Genomic DNA, 21823 nt, shown 5'->3' with positions numbered 1-21823 from the left:
ACTTGGTAAACTGCTCTGGAACTTCTTTGATGGGGCACCATTTGGTGATACACTGCCTCTCCTTTCCTCACCTCTTCCCCCTCACCCCCACCACACACCCCCCTTTTTTTTCTTCTTTCCCCTCTCCTCTCCCCTTTCTCTCTTATCTTTCTTCTCTTCTTTATTAACTCTCTTAACTGATTACTCTCGATGTGAAACTGTGTCAAAACCCACGCCGAGACTATGTTACCTTCTAATATACATATGCATAATGTAATACTCCTGTTTATTGTTATAAGTTTGTACACATGCTTCTGGGACCACCTAACCACTTGTGGACTTTATGCCTTGCAACTTCTTCAAACCACCAGGCATTATGTGACTTACTATTTAGTCACAAATTCCGGACTTGGAAACCATGGACTCTTCAGCAAGTGTTGGGAAATGCAAACATTTTTGATGTAACTATGTCTTTTGAAGCATGTACTGTTACCATTTTATATTAATAAAGCTTTGAAAATGAAAAAAAAAAAAATACAAGTCTGTCAAAAGAACTGAAATAATGGGGCAGTCTTCAGAGGCTTAGATACAAGGTAATCACAGAGGTAAAACATGTATTAATACAACAGTGGGGACTGGGTGATAAAGGGATTATCTATTTTTTTAAACAATAACAATTCTGTTGTAGACGGTCCCTTTAAGTCTTGGTTATGATTGTCTTGCAGGATTCAGTATACTTGTGAGACACGCCATGTTAGGATTTAATACAAACACACACATATATATATATTGTATTGGAGAGGAATAATACAATATAATGCTGTATTAGAAGAGATTTGAAAACAGATAAAATACCATATTACACAGAAATGCATATTACTGTTGCTGCTATAACTTTTGTAATACAATTATCTGGCATTGTTTTAAGATATTTTTTTTTCTTTCAGATGACACAGGAGAGCCGACTTTTAATTGAGACAGCAGATACAATTCATGACAAGATCTTCCAATGCCAGAAAGCAGGTATGATTCGTGCAGTATAAATACACATACTACAGGTATACCTCACTTTACAGCGCTTCGCTAATACAGCGCTTTGTGAAGCTGAAGTTCAACCACTAAGGATTTTAAAACAGTGCTGTAATCTTCATGAGATTGCGAGAAAAGTGACTGGCACCATTTTGTTCTGCACAGTTCACTCTGTTTACAGCATTACAGTGCAATCTGTTTCTCAGTGTTATAGTCTGGCAAATTTTACTACAGTAATTGTCACTATTTTACAGGTACAGTATTTATTGAATACCAATAGAATGCTTTGCTGTGCTAGTGTTAAACTAAACATAGCCCTAATATATGTTAGTTCAAACATGTTTTCAAGTTCTTAGACACACTGGCAAGTGAAAAGAAAGCTAAAATCCCCTTGTTTCACTTTAAGGCGGTTTTCACTTTACAGCGGGGCTCCGATACCTAACCCGCTGTTATGAGTATACCTGTATTGTCCTTTCTCTCAGTTGGTTGTGCAACTCTATTAGATTTCTAAAAGGGACATTATACTGAAACATTTTCTATCATACATATGAAAAAGCAGCATTTATATGTCAACAGTTTACTTAACCGACAAAAGGTTAAGCAGCATTTAAGTTGATACTAATACTGAAGTATTGGTTATGTATTTGCAACTAAATATATCAGTAGCTGATGAGAACTGCCTTTTGGTTTATTGGTGGAGCAGTATATGCCCTGCAGGTATAAGAGCAAAGAACAGTGATTTATTCAGAAAAAAAAACAAAAGAGAAATAAATTTTGAAATGGAATTTTTTTTAACATGAAAAAGTTGACTACAATGTCCCTTTAATTTACAGATGTGGTACTTTTTTTTGACGTTACTGGTCCTAAAGCCCGTTCACATGGGCCATTTTTTGCAGTACAGCGGTCCCACCCCTTGCTCTCTCTCTCCCCCTCTCTTTTGTGCTCTCCCCCCCTATCTTTTGTGCTCTCTCCCCCTCTCTTTTGTGCTCTCTCCCCCTCTCTTTTGCGCTCTCTCCCTCTCTTTTGCACTCTCTCTCGCTCCACCTCTCTTTTGCTCTCTTTCTCGCTCCACCTCTCTTTTGCTCTCTCTCTCCCCCCTCTCTTTTGCTCTCTCTCTCCCCCCTCTCTTTTGCGCTCTCTCCCCCTCTCTTTTGCGCTCTCTGTCCCCCTCACTTTTGCGCTCTCTCCCCCCCTCTCTTTTGCACTCTCTCTCGCTCCTCCTCTTTTGCGCTCTGTCCCCTCTTTCTTTTGCTCCCTCTCCCCCCCTCTCTTTTGCTTTCTCTCCCCTCTCTTTTGCTCTCTCTACCCCTCTCTTTTGCGCTCTCTCTCCCCCTCTCTTTTACCCTTTCTCTCTCCCCCTCTCTTTTTTGCGTTCTCTCTCTCATTTGCACGCTCTCTCTCCCCCTCTCTTTTGCGCTCTCTCCCCCTCTCTTTTGCACTCTCTCTCTCCCCCCCTCTTTTGTCGCGCTCTCTCTCCCCCTCTCTTTTGCACTCTCTCTCCCCCTCTCTTTTGCGCTTTCTCTCTCTCTTCCCCTTTTGCGCTCTCTCTCCCCCTCTCTTTTGCGCTCTCTCCACTCTCTCCCCCCTCTCTTTTGCGCTCCCTATCCCCCTCTCTTTTGCTCTGTCTATCACTCCTTTTTTTTGCTCTCTCTCTCCATCCCTCTCTTTTTCTCTTTCTCTCCCCCTCTCTTTTGCGCTCTCTCCACTCTCTCCCCCCTCTCTTTTGCGCTCCCTCTCCCCCTCTCTTTTGCTCTGTCTCTCTCTCCTTTTTTTTGCTCTCTCTCTCCATCCCTCTCTTTCTCTCCCCCCTCTCTTTTGCTCTCTCTCTCCCCCCTCTCTCCCCCCTCTCTTTTGCTCTGTCTCTCTCCCCCTCTCTTCTGCACTTTCCCCTCTCTTCTGATCTTCCCACTCTCTTTTGATCTTCCCCTCTCTTTTGTTCTTCCCCCTCTCTTTAGCTCTTTCCTATCTCTTTTTGTCTCTCCCCCTCTCTTTCTATTTCTCTCCCCTCTCTGTTGCGCCGGTCACGCCCCCTGCAACGCCCGACCATGTCCGGTCTTGCCTGCCCACGTCCACACTCCCGCCTGGCCACGCCCACTTTCGCCGCAAACAGCAAGGATTGTCAGGTAAGGTCAGGTGTGTTTGCTATTATGCTGTCTCTACTGCACATGACAGCTTCGGACAAACAAACTTGGCCTTTTATATAAAAGGATGGGAATGAATAATAACTGAATCCATCTTCCTATACATTTCTATTTTTGGCTTTAATATTGTTGTCTTAATCTACAAATACCTACATGTGTTCACCCAGCTCTGGCTCCTAAAACTAGTTGTGTCTGGTTCATTATCTTGTGCCACTGCTCAATGTAAGATAAATGTATCTTGAGGTAACTTACCTCTAGTTAAGTTTATGTACAGTTAGCATTGTCTTTGTAACTCATACTCTGTGACAAATACAGGGTACAAGATTACAAAAGCTGTTACATAAGGGGAGATCACATATTTGTTAAATAGTATTTGTGTTTGTTTATGCAGGTATGGAGTTTCATGAGGAACTGCACAGTCTGGGGACAAAGGAAGGATTAAAAGGACGAAAGCTCAGCAAAGCTATTGAAAGCTTTGCCTGGAACATTACTGTGTTAAAGGTACATTAGGTTTAAATAGCCATGCAATCACATTTTACCTCAGACTTGCACTGTCATGTGACAAACATTCCACACTGATGCTAATTGCTTTAAATATGATTTGGTTAGTGAGACAAATGCCTAAGATCCTCATTAATATTAATATCCTCTAGCTGGGCTGATTTGTTATGACATACAAGTTGGTAGGCCTGGTACCTATAACTCTATGTGAGCCAGACCACAAAAATACTATTAAATGCCTGCTGCTCATGTATGAGATAACTCTAAAGATCTTGCGGGTTTTCAAAATACTATCTGTCTGGTAATAGAAATACTGTCTGAAAGTTGTTGTTTTTTATCCTACATATTATCGGCTAGATTACAAGTTTTGTGTTAGAGGCTATGCGGTGCTAACGAGCAGTTTAAGCTCACCGCTCACAGACAGCGCTGGTATTACGGGTTTTTAAAAACCCGGCGTTAACCGCAAAAAAGTGAGCGTAGAGCAAAGTTTTGCTCCACATCTCACCTCAATACCAGCGCTGCTTACGTTAGCGGTGAGCTGGCTAAACGTGCTTGTGCACGATTTCCCCATAGGAATCAATGGGGGAGAGCCGGCTGAAAAAAAAACCTAACACCTGCAAAAAAGCAGCGTTTAGCTCCTAACGCAGCCCCATTGATTCCTACTGGGAAAAGAAATTTATGTCTACACCTAACACCCTAACATGAACCCCGAGTCTAAACACCCCTAATCTTACACTTATTAACCCCTAATCTGCCGCCCCCGACATCGCCGCCACTGCATTATGTTATTAACCCCTAATCTGCCACTCCGGAAACCGCCGCCACCTACATTATATGTATTAACCCCTAATCTGCTGCCCCCAACATCGCCGACACCTACATTATAGTTATTAACCCCTAATCTGCCGCCCCCAACGTCGCCGCCACTATATTAAAGTTATTAACCCCTAAACCTAAGTCTAACCCTAACCCTAACACCACCTAACAAATAGAATTTAAATAAATTTAAATAAAATTCCTATCATTTAATAAATTATTCCTATTTAAAACTAAATACTTACCTATAAAATAAACCCTAAGCTAGCTACAATATAACTAATAGTTACATTGTATCTAGCTTAGGGTTTATTTTTATTTTACAGGCAAGTTTGAATTTATTTTAACTAGGTAGAATAGTTATTAAATAGTTATTAACTATTTAATAACTACCTAGTTAAAATAAATACAAAAGTACCTGTAAAATAAAACCTAACCTAAGTTACACTAACACCTAACACTATTATTAAATAAATTAACTAAATTAAACACAATTAAATACAATTAAATTATCACAAATAAAACAAACACTAAATTACAGAAAATAATAAACAAATTTCAAGAATTTTAAACTAATTACACCTAATCTAATACCCCTAAAAAAATAAAAAAGCCCCCCCAAAATAAAATAAAGCCCTACCCTAAATTACAAATAGCCCTTAAAAGGGCCTTTTGCAGGGCATTGCCCCAAAGTAATCAGCTTTTTTACCTGTAAAAAAAAAAGTACAAATCACCCCCCCAACATTAAAACCCACCACCCACACAACCAACCCTACTCTAAAACCCATCCAATCCCCGCTTAAATTTTTTTAACACTAACCCCTTGAAGATCACCTTACCGGGAGATGTCTTCACCCAACCGGGCCGAAGTCCTCAACGAAACCGGGAGAAGTCTTCATCCAAGCCGGGCGAAGTGGTTCTCCAGACGGGCAGAAGTCTTTATCCAGACGGCATCTTCTATCTTCATCCATCCGGCGTGGAGCGGGTCCATCTTCAAAACATCCGACGCAGAGCATCCTCTTCATCCGACGGCTCTTCTCGAATGAAGGTTCCTTTAAATGATGTCATCCAAGATGGCGTCCCTTCAATTCCAATTGGCTGATAGAATTCTATCAGCCAATCGGAATTAAGGTAGAAAAATCCATCAGCCAATAGGATTGAGCTGGCATTCTATTGGCTGATTGGAACAGCCAATAGCATGCAAGCTCAATCCTATTGGCTGATTGGATCAGCCAATAGGATTGAACCTATTGCATCCTGGCATTCTATTGGCTGATTGGAACAGCCAATAGAATGCGAGCTCAATCCTATTGGCTGATTGCATCAGCCAATAGGATTTTTTCTACTTTAATTCTGATTGGCTGATAGAATTCTATCAGCCAATAGAAATTGAAGGGACGCCATCTTGGATAACGTCATTTAAAGGAACCTTCATTTGAGAAGAACCGTCGGATGAAGAGGATGCTCCGCGTCGGATGTCTTGAAGATGGACCTGCTCCGCGCCGGATAAAGATAGAAGATGCCGTCTGGATGAAGACTTCTGCCCCTCTGGAGGACCACTTCGCCCGGCTTGGATGAAGACTTCTCCTGGCTTCGTTGAGGACTTCGGCTTGGTTGGGTGAAGACGTCTCCCGGTAAGGTGATCTTTAAGGAGTTAGTGTTAGGTTTTTTTAAGGGGGGATTGGGTGGGTTTTAGAGTAGGGTTGGTTGTGTGGGTGGTGGGTTTTAATGTTGGGGGGTGATTTTTTACAGGTAAAAGAGCTGATTACTTTGGGGCAATACCCCGCAAAAGACCCTTTTAAGGGCTATTTGTAATTTAATGTAGGGTAGGGCTTTTTTATTTTGGGGGGGCTTTTTTATTTTTTTAGGGGGATTAGATTAGGTGTAATTAGTTTAAAACTCTTGTAATTTGTTTATTATTTTCTGTAATTTAGTGGGGGTTTTTGTACATTAGATAATTTTATTTAATTTATGGAATTAATTTAATTATAGTGTAGTGTTAGGTGTAATTGTAACTTAGGTTCGGTTTTATTTTACAGGTAAATTTGTCTTTATTTTAACTAGGTAGTTATTAAATAGTTTATAACTATTTAATAACTATTCTACCTAGTTAAAATAAATACAAACTTTCCTGTAAAATAAAAATAAACCCTAAGCTAGCTACAATGTAACTATTAGTTATATTGTAGCTAGCTTAGGGTTTATTTTATAGGTAAGTATTGAGTTTTAAATAGGAATAATGTAGTTAATGATAGTTATTTTATTTAGATTTATTTAAGTTAGGGGGGGTTACGGTTAGTATTAGACTTAGATTTAGGGGTTAATAACCTTATATAGTGCTGGCGACGTTGGGGGCGGCAGATTAGGGGTTAATAAATTTAGGTAGGTGTCGGCGATGTTAGGGACGGCAGATTAGGGGTTAATAATATTTAACTAGTGTTTGCGAGGCAGGAGTGCGGCGGTTTAGGGGTTATATATATAATAATATATTTATTATAGTGGCAGCGATGTCCGGTTCGGCAGATTAGGGGTTAAAAATTTTATTTTAGTGTTTGCGATGTGGGGGGCCTCGATTTAGGGGTTAATAGGTAGTTTATGGGTGCTAGTGTACTTTTTAGCACTTTAGTTAAGAGTTTTATGCTACGGCGTTGTAGTGTAAAACTCTTAACTACTGACTTTTAAATGCAGTACCAGTCTTGACAGGAGAGGGTCTACCGCTCACTTTTGGTCAGACTCGTAATACCGGCGCTATACAAGTCCCATTGAAAATATAGGATATGCAATTGACGTAAGTGGATTTGCAGTATTTCCGAGTCTGGTCAAAAAAGTGAGCAGTACACCTGTACCTGCAAGACTCGTAATATCAGCGGGCATTAAAAAGCAGCATTGAGACCGGCCAACGCTGCTTTTTAAGCCTAAACTTAATCTAGCCGTATATTAATAAGATAATCAGATATTTTACTTTTTTTTAATCACAAAAAAACAACACACACAAAAGTATATCTAGACCAAAAGTTCTGTCTCTTTGGGCTGTGATTTTTTTTAAATTACTTTTTTGCCTAAAATATCTTAGAAACTGCTAAACTGATTAACATGGCATTTTCCAGTTTTGTAGAACTGTTCTTGGATATTATATTTCAGATTAATTTGTCCTAGCAATTCAGGATCAGAAGAATTTGAAAAATCACACACATAATGGAAATACATTTAAATTAGTTTTTTTTTTAATTATTTTCAAAGAGATAACATTAAAGGATTAGAGAACACTGGGAATTTTTATATGAGCAAAACATATATATATAGATTTCTAAAGATTTTACCATTAAAACATACCTACTTTTATTATCAAACAAAGCTTTATTTTATTTTAAAAATACTATTTTTATTTCCAATGTGACGTCATGTAAGCTAGCAACAGAAAAGGGTCATTCTTCCAGAATATCACTCTGAAATAATTTGCGCATGCGTGCTTCATTCCTTGAAAAAGGTCCTTCCAGCCAAGTACTCCGGGCTTAGAGTCTGCTCAAATTGACAGTGTTTTAGTTATCGGTAGTCGCGCAGGCACCTCTGTCAAGCGCACCAAAATTCACATTATAAATGAACAAAGAAGATAAATAATAATTAATATGATTTATTAAAAAACATGCAAAAAAAATTGTAATGAAACATTTTATAAAAAGTATGTATATATTTACTCATTAGTCAAGGGGAATAATTTATGTGCGTTGCATATTAGATTTCTACTCTAAGTTATATTTGATAGGATTTATAATAATGGTTTACTTTGTAATAATAGCAATAATATATTCGGATATATATATATATATATATATATATGTATATATATATATATATATATAATTATATAAGACTTAGCTCTCTCTTAGCTTCTTTATTGAAGTATCCAATGTTTCAGCCTCCACTTGGGCCTTTACCAAGGTAATAGCAAGACATGCATATTCACACTTATATACCATAGTAATTACAAAACCCCTCCCACGCCCATTGGTACATTACATTTCCGCCATCTAGTGATGCATTGCAGACTTTGCTCCTTTTTCTGTTACATTTTCTGGGTAAAAGAAATAAAGTAGCCAGGTGTAATTGGTGGAGTATAGGATTACATAACTTCACACATCTACTATTAAAAAGATTGTCAAATATACAATATCATATTCAACAATAATTATAGACATTCATCTACACTTTTCCTTGGTTTTACAAAAAGCATGAGAGAGATAAACATGTGCTAAGGCCCTTGGATATACTGTGCCAAGTTCATGAATCCATTTTGCCTCTCTTTGTAACAATAATGTTTTCTGTCCCCACCCCATTTCAGAGAAGGTATTTGGTCTATGAGGCAGCATCTCATACTTAACACAGTATGACCTCTTTCTAAAAAATGTTTGGCAACTGGTTGCCTTTTTTACTGTTCTCAATAGCCTGCCTAATGATAGACCTTTAGCACACATTCCGTCTTACCAATGTATATATCACCACACTGGCATTTAATCATGTACACTACTTATTTGGACTCACAATTTAGTGGAAATTTGATTGGGTACCTTCTCCCAGTATGGCTGTGTGAAGATGTCTCCCCAAAATGAGGTTATCACATGTCACACAACCGTGGCATCTGTATACCCCCGGTTTTCTCTGTAAGAACAGGCACTGCTTGAATCATTATATCTTTGATACTTTTACTCTTTCTATTAGAGAAAATGGGTAATTTTCTGAGATATGGGGGCAATCTTTCATCTGCCTGAAGGATCCTCCAGTTATTACATATAGTGCACATGTTAAGAGCTAAAAGGCTTACTTCCATGAAGTAAGAGAGAAGCAGCTGTGGATGATATAGGGAGAAGGTTCTCTAACGTGGCTATCCACATAGGATGCTTCATGAAAGTAAAGAACAGGGAAAGGACCCCAGAGAACAGAAAAATATGGCAACAGAATGTTCTTGGTTATAGACTATACCACAGATACTTGGAAATTGAGGAAAGCTATATGCGATAACGGGTGGATCCTTCTGGCAGATGAAAGATTGGCCCCATATGTCAGAGAATTACCCATTTTCTCTTATAGAAAGTGTTAAAGTATCAAAGATATGCTGATTCAAGCAGAACCTGTAGATAAATGTGAAAACAGACTACACATTTCTTACAGACAAAAAAACGGGGTATACAGATGCCATGGTTGTGTGACGTTTGATAACCTCATTTTGGGGAGAAATTTTCACACAGCCATACTGGGAGAAGGTACCAAATAAAATTTCCACTAAATTGTGATTCCAAATACATAGTCTACATGATTAAATGCCAGTGTGGTGATATATACATTGTTAAGACAGAATGTGTGCTAAAGGAGAGGATGGCAACCCACAGGTCTAGTATCAGGCAGGCTATTGAGAACGGTAAAATGGACCAACCAGTTGCCAATAATTCTTTAGAAAGAGGTTACCCTGTGTCAAGTTTGAGATGCTGCCACATAAACCAAATACTTCCTCTGAAAAGGGGTGGGGACAGAAAACGTTATTGTTACAAAAAGAGGCAAAATGAACTCATAAACTTGACACTATATCCAAGGGGCCTTAGCAAATATTTATCTCTGTCATGCTTTTTTGTTAAAGCAAGGAAAAGTGTAGATGAATGTCTATAATTTAGTTTTGAATATGATTTCTTTCTAATGACACAGTGAGTCCATGGATCATCATCAATTTCTGTTGGGAATATCACTCCTGGCCAGCAGTAATTGATGATGATGATCCATGGACTCACCATGTCAAGTAAAAAATACATTTATCAGGTAAGCATAAATTTCATTTTTTATTTAGCCACATTGGCTTGGATTTTTTTTTTTTTTTTTTATAACCATATGGTATTTGTTGATATGTATATTTATTTAACAACGTTTTAAATGTAATCCATGTAGCCTCTGTTTTTTTTATTAGAGAATACTTTGTCCCAATTTATGTTATTTAATGATTTCCTTAAATCGTTGAATTTTGCTTTCTTAAAATTAAAAGTCTTAGTTAAACCTTTAAGACACTGCTTATGAAAAGAAATTTCAAATGTGACCATGTCATGATCACTGTTAACCAAATGTTCTTTGACTTCTATGTTTTATATTATATCTGTATTGTTTGATAGCACTAAATCCAATAGCCTTTTCTATGGCAATTTAACACCTGGGTGTAATGTCTTTTAGCCCGGTAATGCTTTTCACATAGTAGAACTTTCCTGTAGTATATCAGTCTGATCTCGCCTATTACGGTCAGTCCAGCGCCGAAATACCAGGCAATTCCTCTCTGAACAAGGAACACAGCAACCCCAGACGATTGTTTCGGCCTTCATTGGGCCTTGTCAGTGAGGTGTAGCAGTGTTCGTCTAAGCACACTGAGCAAGGAGTTCACGTCTGGTTGCCCCTTTTTCCCATAGGGAGACTAAATACATACAGAGAGAAGAGCACTCACAGGAAAGAACAACCAGCTCAATACCATTTTTAGCCTTTTCTATGGTGATTTACCACTTGGGTGCAACTTCTTTTAGCCCAGTAATGCTTTTCACAGAGTAGGACTTTCCTGTAGTATATCAGTCTGATCCCACCTATTACGGTCAGTCCAGCGCTGAAATACCAGGCAATTCCTCCCTGAACAAGGAACACTGCAACCCCAGACAATCGTTTCAGCCTTCATTGGGCCTCATCAGTGAGGTGTAGCAGTATTCCTCTAAGCACACTGAGCAAGGAGTCAACGTCTGGTTCGCCATAGAACAGGCTAACAATGGTATTGAGCCGGTTGTTCGTTTCTGTGAGTGCACTTCTCTCTGTGTGTATTTAGTCTCCCTATGGGAAAAAGGGGAATCCAGACGTGGACTCCTTGCTCAGTGTGCTTAGAGGAATATGGCTACACCTCACTGACAAGGCCCAATGAAGGCCAAAAAGATTGTCTGGGGTTGCTATTCTTCTTGTTTAGATTGAATTGCCTGGTATTTCGGCGCTGGACTGACTGTGATAGGCGGGATCAGACTGATACACTACAGAAAAGTTCTACTCTGTGAAAAGCATTACTGGGCTAAAAGAAGCTGTACACAGGTGGTAAATCACCATAGAACAGGCTAACAATGAGCCAGTTGTTCATTCCTGTGAGTGTGCTTCTCTCTCTGTGTGTGTGTGTGTGTGTGTGTGTATATATATATACATATATATGTGTGTGTGTATCAATGCTCATTAATACAGTGTACCAACGCTGAATAGAAAAACTCTTCTCCATGACACCCGTTGCAAATGATTGTGCAGGCCAAATTTTCTGAGAGCCCTGTAGATGGTGCAGTGACGTAAGCGACTATGTCAGCTGCACTAACTGTGCATGCGCACCGGCAATCTGGACGACATATTCCTTAATAGGTAGACCCCCGTGATAGGACTCCTATAATGAGTCCCACGGGGAGTTTGGAAAAGAAAGACATTTCAATATCAAAATACAGAAAAACGACAGAAAAAGGATAACAGTGAGTATCTAGACATTAATTTTTTAAATGTTCTTTTGATTGCTATGACTTTTTTTAGTGCTCCATATCCCTACTGGTTATTAGATATTAGTTTCATTAGTATGTTTTATTGAATTTTGTTATTGCACTATTGTTTATATAAATGGTGTGTTTAACCCCTGCAAAGGCATGAAAGACATAATTAACATGGGTTCCGAGGAGCAATGCACTTCTGGGAACTATCTGAAAACATATGGTGAGCCTATGACAAGAGACTAATGTGTGTAGCCACCAATCACCAACTAGCTCTCAGATGTGTAGGATATCTTATTTTTAACAAAAGGAAACAAAACAAAGTGCATTTGAAAATAGAACAAATTAGAACATTTTTCATCTATAATGGCCCTTTAACAATTACAATCAAATAAATGTGCTATAAACTACAATAAAGAATAACATATAGTAGATTACTGGTATCATGTTATGCCATATGAAGCACTTTTTTAGTAGTTCACATCTCCCCAGATACGTGCAACATAGTACTGTGTCTTGTTGCTTGAAAGGTGGGGAACTACTGCCATAGGCTTATGCAGTTTTGTCCATTTCTGTTCTCATGAGGAGAGTGATACTGTATTTGCTGATAAACGTGACCAAAACATCTAATTAGGTAGAAACATGACACCTGACGCACAGAGAATACATTGTGCTATAGACAGAGAATTGGACATAATTACAAATCTGTGAAGGCTCCCAAAAGTACCCCAATTAGGCACACTTACTCAATAACAATTAGATCTTCCTTGCTATGCTAATTATACTAACTAATTACAGTGCTTGCTGGGAACTGTTTCCCTTTAATCCAATCAGTGGTTAAGCCTCTTTGTAAAATAACACACTACAATCTCTTTACCTGATGTTTATCTAATATTGGGTTCAATTACATGTGTTAAAAACAAAGCATTGGCTTTGTCTCAACTAGCAAACAGAAGCCTGCACTACAAGTCAAAGAGTGGCCAATGAGTGGCAATTCATAACCCCTAGGCGGGCATACATCCAGCTCAGATTGGGCTGTGCAATTCATTTAACACTACTGATGTTAGAAACTTCTGCTTGTAGGACAAAGAGCAATACAGATAGAGAGGAGTAGATGCATGATGTTTGACAGGGTTGATTTCATGGAGGGAGGGCCCTCACCCTCAACTGCTTTAGAGAACAGGATGGATGGTGGATAGGAAATCCCAGAGAGCCAGATTGACCATATTTTCCCATTTAAGCAATTCTGAGTGCTTATTTAATTTACATTGTTGCTTTAAATATCAGCACAAGAACTGTGCTTTTGGAGCTTAATGAATGGGTTTTCATATACGAACAGCTGTACACAAGCCTCACATCAACATGCACGATAACAAGCATTGTCTGGAGCGGTGTAAAGCACCACCACTAGAGGGCAGTGGTTATGAGTTGTTTGGAGTGTGGCAGATACTAGAAGAATGCTACCTACTAGAATGCATAGTGCCTACTGTTCGGTGGAGGAGAAATAATGGTCTGGGGCTGTTTTTCAGGGTATGGCCTAGGCCCCTTAGTTCCAGTGAAGAGTCATCTTAATGCTACAGGATAGAAATACATTTTAGACAATTGAATGTTTCATACTTTGTGGCAACAGTTTGAGGAGGAAGGCCTTTTTCTGTTCCAGTATTACTGTGCCCCTGGGCATAAAGCAAGGTCATAAATGGTTTTGATGAGTTTGGTGTGGAGGAATAATTTTGTTCTAATAATATAAGTTCATGATGTGTGTAATTAACTTTACACCGTTTTTTGTTCATTTAAATAATGTATGTAAATGTTTCATCATTTAAAAGTGTGATAAGAGCTACATTTTTAACATTGTATTAAACTAAAAAACAATTGTTTATTGAAATAATAATTGAGCATGCACAACTTCATTTGTAACAAACAGTGTCAAAATATAGGCTGCATAACACAGGCATCAATTGGGTTTCAAAAAGTTAGGGCTTTTCTGTTGACAATAGCATTAAAGGGTTTTCAACTCAACTGGGTTTTTCCAATTGAGGACTAGATTATGAGTGGATCAATATTTAATGCTCCCATTCATGCGCTAACTGCTCTAGAAGTAAGTTTTCTGCGCACATTGGTAGCACTCGTATTACAAGTTGAAAGTAAAAAATGTTCAATTGCGCACCAGCCCAATGCGTACAAAAAGCCGAACTTAGAATATTGCGTTAATGTATGCCCCCATAGACTTCAATGGAGCAAAAATAGTGCAAAAAAAACCCTAACACCCTACTCGCGTGCTAACCCAATCGCATATTCTCAAGTGCGCTAACGCGACATGAAAATATGAATATTTTACATTCCAATGTTCTTCACAATGAGGAATATGTTCTATTTATTCCTTAATAGATGTTTCGATATATATCTGATGGTATTTTGGTAGAATATATACAGTATATATATATATATATATATATATATATATATATATATATATATACATGATTATATATAGTTATAGATATTTACAGATTTATGTGTGTGTGTGTGTGTGTATATATATATATATATATATATAAATACTTAGAATATGTTAGCCTCTGCTAAAGGTAAGTGCAATTTAAAATGCTCTAAATTTTAACATTAATATAAAAAAATAAACTAGATTCCTTGCAGTGTCTGTAAATGCTGTGGCACAGTTTCATGTATTACTGAATTTACATTCAGGATTTTCTGCAGGCTTCTTCTCACTAGGAAATCAATAGCTGATACAGGAGTAATACATGAGACACATTTTGTTTGCAGTGGATAGTGCCAGAGACTACAATGATTTTTATATTTTTTCTTTTGTTAAAGCTACTATTAGTAACTTTTAAATACAACGTTTTTTTAGTAGGCACTATTACTTTGATTAAGCATCTTAAAACAAAAAAGTACTTTCAGAATTTATTTTTGCTGCTTTTACTGTATTTTACTTCTATATTTTTTGCCAGAAAGACTGAACTCAGCTGATCACGACAAGATGTAGCGTTTGCTTAGATCAGTGCAGGAGCACATTCACCTAGATTTAGAGTTTTGCGTTAGAAGGGGTGCGTTAGCTACACGTGTTTTTTTCCCCCCGCACCTTTTAAACAACGCTGGTATTTAGAGTTCTCAGAAGGGCTGTGTTAGGCTCCAAAAAGGGAGCGTAGAGGCATATTTATCGCCACTTCAACTCTCAATACCAGCGTTGCTTACGGACGTGGCCAGCTTCAAAAACGTGCTCGTGCACGATATCCCCATAGGAAACAATGGGGCAGTTTGAGCTGAAAAAAAACCTAACACCTGCAAAAAAGCAGCGTTCAACTCCTAACGCAGCCCCACTGTTTCCTATGGGGAAACACTTCCTAAGTCTGCACCTAACACCCTAACATGAACCCCGAGTCTAAACACCCCTAACCTTACACTTATTAACCCCTAATCTGCCGCCCCCGCTATCGCTGACCCCTGTATTTTATTATTAACCCCTAATCTGCCGCTCCGTACACCGCCGCAACCTACATTATCCCTATGTACCCATAATCTGCTGCCCCTAACATCGCCGACCCCTATATTATATTTATTACCCCTAATCTGCCCCCCCCCAACATCGCCGCTACCAACCTACACTCCTTAACCCCTAATCTGCCGACCGGACTTCGCCGCAACTATAATAAATGTATTAACCCCTAAACCGCCTCACTCCCGTCTCAAAAACCCTATAATAAATAGTATTAACCCCTAATCTGCCCTCCCTAACATCATCCAAGATGGTGTCAGATTTTTCCTACCTTAATTTCGATTGGCTGATAGGATTCTATCAGCCAATCGGAATTAAGGTAGGAAAAATCTGATTGGCTGATTGAATCAGCCAATCAGATTCAAGTTCAATCCGATTGGCTGATCCAATCAGCCAATTAGATTGAGCTTGCATTCTATTGGCTGATTGGAACAGCCAATAGAATGCAAGCTCAATCTGATTGGCTGATCCAATCAGCCAATCGGATTGAACTTGAATCTAATTGGCTGATTCAATCAGCCAATCAGATTTTTCCTACCTTAATTCCAATTGGCTGATAGAATCCTATCAGCCAATCGAAATTTGAGGGACGCCATCTTGGATGACGTCACTTAAAGGAACCTTCATTCGTCGGGAGTCGCCGGAAGAAGAGGATGGATCCGCGTTGGCTGCTTCAAGATGGTCCCGCACCGCATGGATGAAGATAGAAGACGCCGCCTGGATGAAAATGTCTACCGGTCCGGATGTCCTCTTCTTGCCGGATAGGATGAAGACTTCGGACCCTCTTCTGGACCTCTTCTTGCCGGATAGGATGAAGACTTCGGACCCTCTTCTGGACGGATCGGTGATACCCGGCGTGGTGAAGATAAGGTAGGGAGATCTTCAGGGGCTTAGTGTTAGGTTTTTTAAGGGGTGTTTGGGTTAGATTAGGGGTATGTGGGTGGTGGGTTGTAATGTTGGGGGGTATTGTATGTTTATTTAGATGCAAAAGAGCTGTTTTCTATGGGGCATGCCCCGCAAAAGGCCCTTTTAAGGGCAGGTAAGGTAAAAGAGCTGTTAAATTTTTATTTTAGAATAGGGTAGGGCATTTTTTTATTTTGGGGGGCTTTGTTATTTTTCTAGGGGCCTTAGAGTAGGTGTAATTAGTTTAAAATTCTTGTAATCTTTTTTTATTCTTTGTAATTTAGTGGGTTTTTTTTTTTGGTAATTTAGTTTAGTTGATTTAATTGTAGATAATTATAGATAGTTTAGTTAATTAATTTATTGATAGTGTAGTGTTAGGTTTAATTGTAACTTAGGTTAGGATTTATTTTACAGGTAATTTTGTAATTATTTTAACTAGGTATCTATTAAATAGTTATTAACTATTTAATAGCTATTGTACTTAGTTAAAATAAATACAAAGTTGCCTGTAAAATAAATATAAATCCTAAAATAGCTACAATATAATTATTATTTATATTGCAGCTATATTAGGGTTTATTTTACAGGTAAGTATTTAGCTTTAAATAGGATTAATTTATTTAATAAGAGTTAATTTATTTCGTTAGATAAAAATTATATTTAACTTAGGGGGGTGTTAGTGTTAGGGTTAGACTTAGTTTTAGGGGTTAATACATTTATTATAGTGGCGGCGAGGTCCGGTCGGCAGATTAGGGGTTAAGAAGTGTAGGTAGGTAGCGGCGACGTTGGGGGGGGGGGCAGATTAGGGGGTAATAAATATAATATAGGGGTCAGCGATGTTAGAGGCAGCAGATTAGGGGTACATAGGGATAATGTAGGTTGCGGTGGTGTGCGTTCGGCAGATTAGGGGTTAAAAAAATGTATTAGAGTGGCGGCGATGTGGGGGGACCTCGGTTTAGAGGTACATAGGTAATTTATGGGTGTTAGTGTACTTTAGAGCACAGTAGTTAAGATTTTTATAAACCGGCGTTAGTCCATAAAGCTCTTAACTCCTGACTTTTTTCTGCGGCTGGAGTCTTGTCGTTAGAGTTCTAACGCTCACTTCAGCCAAGACTCTAAATACCAGCGTTAGAAAGATCCCTTTGAAAAGATAGGATACGCAATTGACGTAAGGGGATCTGTGGTATGGCAAAGTCGCGGCTGGAAAGTGAGCGTTAGACCCTTTCCTGACTGACTCTAAATACCAGCGGGCGGCCAAAACCAGCGTTTGGACCCCTTAACGCTGGTTTTGACGGCTAACGCAGAACTCTAAATCTAGGCGTTAGTTAGGCTAGAGCAAAGCAGATATACACCAGTGAGTTTTTTAGAGGTGTATCCTTAGGCTACTCTTGATTTTCAAAACCCTTCAAATTTTTCTAACAAAATTACTTTTTAAAATGTTCTTAAACATTTTGGGCCAATTACAAGTGGTGCTAACTGATGTATGCGAGCCATCTCTTGTTTTTGCATGCATCAGAAATAGCTCGCTTATTACAAGTTGAAAGTAAATGTGACAGCGAGAGCGCAATTGCATTTTACGCTTGTTGGGTTAGTGCGACTGAAACCCTTGCGTAAAGGGTAGTGCATTAATTAAAAGTTTAAACAAATACATTAAAAATTACAGTTACACTCATATAAACATTATCTGATGAAAAAATATTCATATAAATATTTAAATCAATTATAAGAGTTAAAAGGTATATGACAAGATGTTTGACTTCAAAGGGCTATTATGTATATATACATAAATTAATGTCTAAATAGGTGTGTGTGTGTGTATGTGTATGTATATATATATATATATATATATATATATATATACAGGGAGTGCAGAATTATTAGGCAAGTTGTATTTTTGAGGATTAATTTTATTATTGAACAACAACCATGTTCTCAATGAACCCAAAAAACTCATTAATATCAAAGCTGAATAGTTTTGGAAGTAGTTTTTAGTTTGTTTTTAGTTATAGCTATTTTAGGGGGATATCTGTGTGTGCAGGTGACTATTACTGTGCATAATTATTAGGCAACTTAACAAAAAACAAATATATACCCATTTCAATTATTTATTTTTACCAGTGAAACCAATATTACATCTCAACATTCACAAATATACATTTCTGACATTCAAAAACAAAACAAAAACAAATCAGTGACCAATATAGCCACCTTTCTTTGCAAGGACACTCAAAAGCCTGCCATCCATGGATTCTGTCAGTGTTTTGATCTGTTCACCATCAACATTGCATGCAGCAGCAACCACAGCCTCCCAGACACTGTTCAGAGAGGTGTACTGTTTTCCCTCCTTGTAAATCTCACATTTGATGATGGACCACAGGTTCTCAATGGGGTTCAGATCAGGTGAACAAGGAGGCCATGTCATTAGATTTTCTTCTTTTATACCCGAGCTGTGGAGTACTTGGACGCGTGTGATGGAGCATTGTCCTGCATGAAAATCATGTTTTTCTTGAAGGATGCAGACTTCTTCCTGTACCACTGCTTGAAGAAGGTGTCTTCCAGAAACTGGCAGTAGGACTGGGAGTTGAGCTTGACTCCATCCTCAACCCGAAAAGGCCCCACAAGCTCATCTTTGATGATACCAGCCCAAACCAGTACTCCACCTCCACCTTGCTGGCGTCTGAGTCGGACTGGAGCTCTCTGCCCTTTACCAATCCAGCCACGGGCCCATCCATCTGGCCCATCAAGACTCACTCTCATTTCATCAGTCCATAAAACCTTAGAAAAATCAGTCTTGAGATATTTCTTGGCCCAGTCTTGACGTTTCAGCTTGTGTGTCTTGTTCAGTGGTGGTCGTCTTTCAGCCTTTCTTACCTTGGCCATGTCTCTGAGTATTGCACACCTTGTGCTTTTGGGCACTCCAGTGATGTTGCAGCTCTGAAATATGGCCAAACTGGTGGCAAGTGGCATCTTGGCAGCTGCACGCTTGACTTTTCTCAGTTCATGGGCAGTTATTTTGCGCCTTGGTTTTTCCACACGCTTCTTGCGACCCTGTTGACTATTTTGAATGAAACGCTTGATTGTTCGATGATCACGCTTCAGAAGCTTTGCAATTTTAAGAGTGCTGCATCCCTCTGCAAGACATCTCACTATTTTTTACTTTTCTGAGCCTGTCAAGTCCTTCTTTTGACCCATTTTGCCAAAGGAAAGGAAGTTGCCTAATAATTATGCACACCTGATATAGGGTGTTGATGTCATTAGACCACACCCCTTCTCATTACAGAGATGCACATCACCTAATATGCTTAATTGGTAGTAGGCTTTCGAGCCTATGCATCTTGGAGTAAGACAACATGCATAAAGAGGATGATGTGGTCAAAATACCAATTTGCCTAATAATTCTGCACTCCCTGTATATATATATATAATGTGTGTACATATGTATTTTTGTATATATACTGTACATATTTCACATTCCAATGTTCTTCACATACAGGATAATGTAATTTTTATTGTAAATACAAATTTCTATATATATCTATGTATAACTATATATCAATTCGTATAGAAAACTATTTTACATTAACATTATCAGATATATATATATATATAAATATATATTTAAAAATAAAAATTACGGGGGCGGAGCCTAGCCGCGATCCAAGATGGCAGCATCCCCTTAGAGCTCTGTAGTCCCCTTAAACTTTCGCATAAAATTAACGTTCTCAGGCTGACTTAATTAAATTCTAATAGCGGCGGATCTGGTGGTGAGGCAAGCAGGATCCCAAATCTAAAGCAGTAGCAAGCGGAATAGCAAATTAGCCCTCACTCTGGCGGGCATCGTACGCACTGAAGCCTAAGGTACCCGGAGTGAAGCGGGAGACTCACACCATCACACAGCTCACCTATATACCAAGAACAGGAGTGCCCGATCCCCGGCGTAGCTGGGGTCTCTCATGACCATAACCTAGAAGACCTCTCAAACACAGCCGCGGCGCAGTGCCGCAACGCTAGGCCTCACCCACGTGACCCAGAACGCATCATAACTCCACACTGCAGAAGAGAAACTGAACGGAGGGAGAGACATCCTTCCGTAAGTAATATATCACAGCAGGGCCAAACGAACAATTAAATACTGAACATACCCAAGGCTCATTATAACAAGAACCTCAGCTGCGGTAATTTATATCACTGCTCTATTAACAAGACAACAGCATACAACCGCGGGCCAGTATTGACTGAGGTAGATGGACTGCAGTATTACACAGGGCATAAATTAGAAGCCCGAGCTCACTACAAGCGAACTATTACAAACAAGACCATCTTGACCTGACACAAAAGATAAACTACAATATCTAATGAGTGCGCACTGAGACCTGCTTTACTCAGAACAGCAGGAGATCCGCAGGACTCTGGCCCAATTAAAGATAACAGCACAACGCTACAATAAGAGATGACAAGCAAAAGGTCCGCCAAACCGCCAAAAAGTGTGCAATCCTCAGCTTTGGAGAATTATTTCACCCCTTCTGAACCTACAACACCAGCTGGAGGTGGGAGCCAGAATATAGCGAGACAGATAACAATGGCATTGGTTCATGAACCTGAGGGGCAAGCATGCAGTTCACTATACCTTACCAAAGAAGACATAAGACACCTATCCTCTAAAGAGGATATTAAAGAGGCTATGATGGACTTTAAATCTATGTTTGGAGAGCTTAAAAGAAATATTGAATCTGTAGATCAGCGGGTCACTATAATAGAAGAGAAACAAGACACACTGAGTTCAGACCTACAACAACAGAACAATTGCTTGCAGGCCCAAGACGGCACTGTGCAGGCTCTCATGGACAGGGTGGAAGATCTGGAGAACAGGAGCCGGAGGAACAACCTCCGGCTCAGGGGAGTAACAGAAGCAGTCGATCCCCCTGCCCTGCAGAACTACATACAGGAATTTGTCAGACATCTAAAGAAGGACGAGTCTGCCTCAGAAGTACAGATAGAAAGAGCACACCGAGCTCTGAGGCCTAAGCCACCTAGCAGAGCCCCGCCTAGGGACATCATAATGAAATTATTATCGTTTAAGGACAAAGAAGATATTCTAAGGCTTGCCAGGGCACAGCACCCGATAGAATTCAGAGGATCCGAGATCCAGGTATACTCTGACCTTTGCCCAACAACTCTGCAAAAGCGTAGGGACCTGAGGTTCATTACGGCAGTCCTTAGAGACAATAGAATCCCATACAGGTGGGGTTTTCCCACATGTCTGATAGCAACAAAGAACAATACTTCACATGTCCTTAAATCCATAGAAGATCTACCCGGTTTCACCCAGGCATTGGACATCCACATCGCCCCTCCACAGGACATTGATGATGACAACCGCAGAGCCCCGAGAAGGCCTCCCCCTGGAGACCGCCGGC

General features: G+C 39.3%; 1 protein-coding gene across 1 annotated transcript in view; it reads left to right on the top strand.

Moving 5' to 3' along the window:
• The window catches only part of PLCL1 (phospholipase C like 1 (inactive)), a 607815-nt gene that overhangs the window by 457857 nt on the left and 128135 nt on the right, over positions 1-21823 (top strand). Inside the window, exons 4-5 of the mRNA XM_053698739.1 lie at positions 927-1002; positions 3541-3650. Of these exons, the coding sequence (XP_053554714.1) occupies positions 927-1002; positions 3541-3650 (186 nt within the window). The remainder of the gene's footprint in view (positions 1-926; positions 1003-3540; positions 3651-21823) is intronic.

This window comes from Bombina bombina, chromosome 1 (genome assembly GCF_027579735.1).
Source record: "Bombina bombina isolate aBomBom1 chromosome 1, aBomBom1.pri, whole genome shotgun sequence".
Classification (NCBI taxonomy): domain Eukaryota; kingdom Metazoa; phylum Chordata; class Amphibia; order Anura; family Bombinatoridae; genus Bombina; species Bombina bombina.
This window is presented reverse-complemented; position numbering and strand designations above follow the sequence as displayed.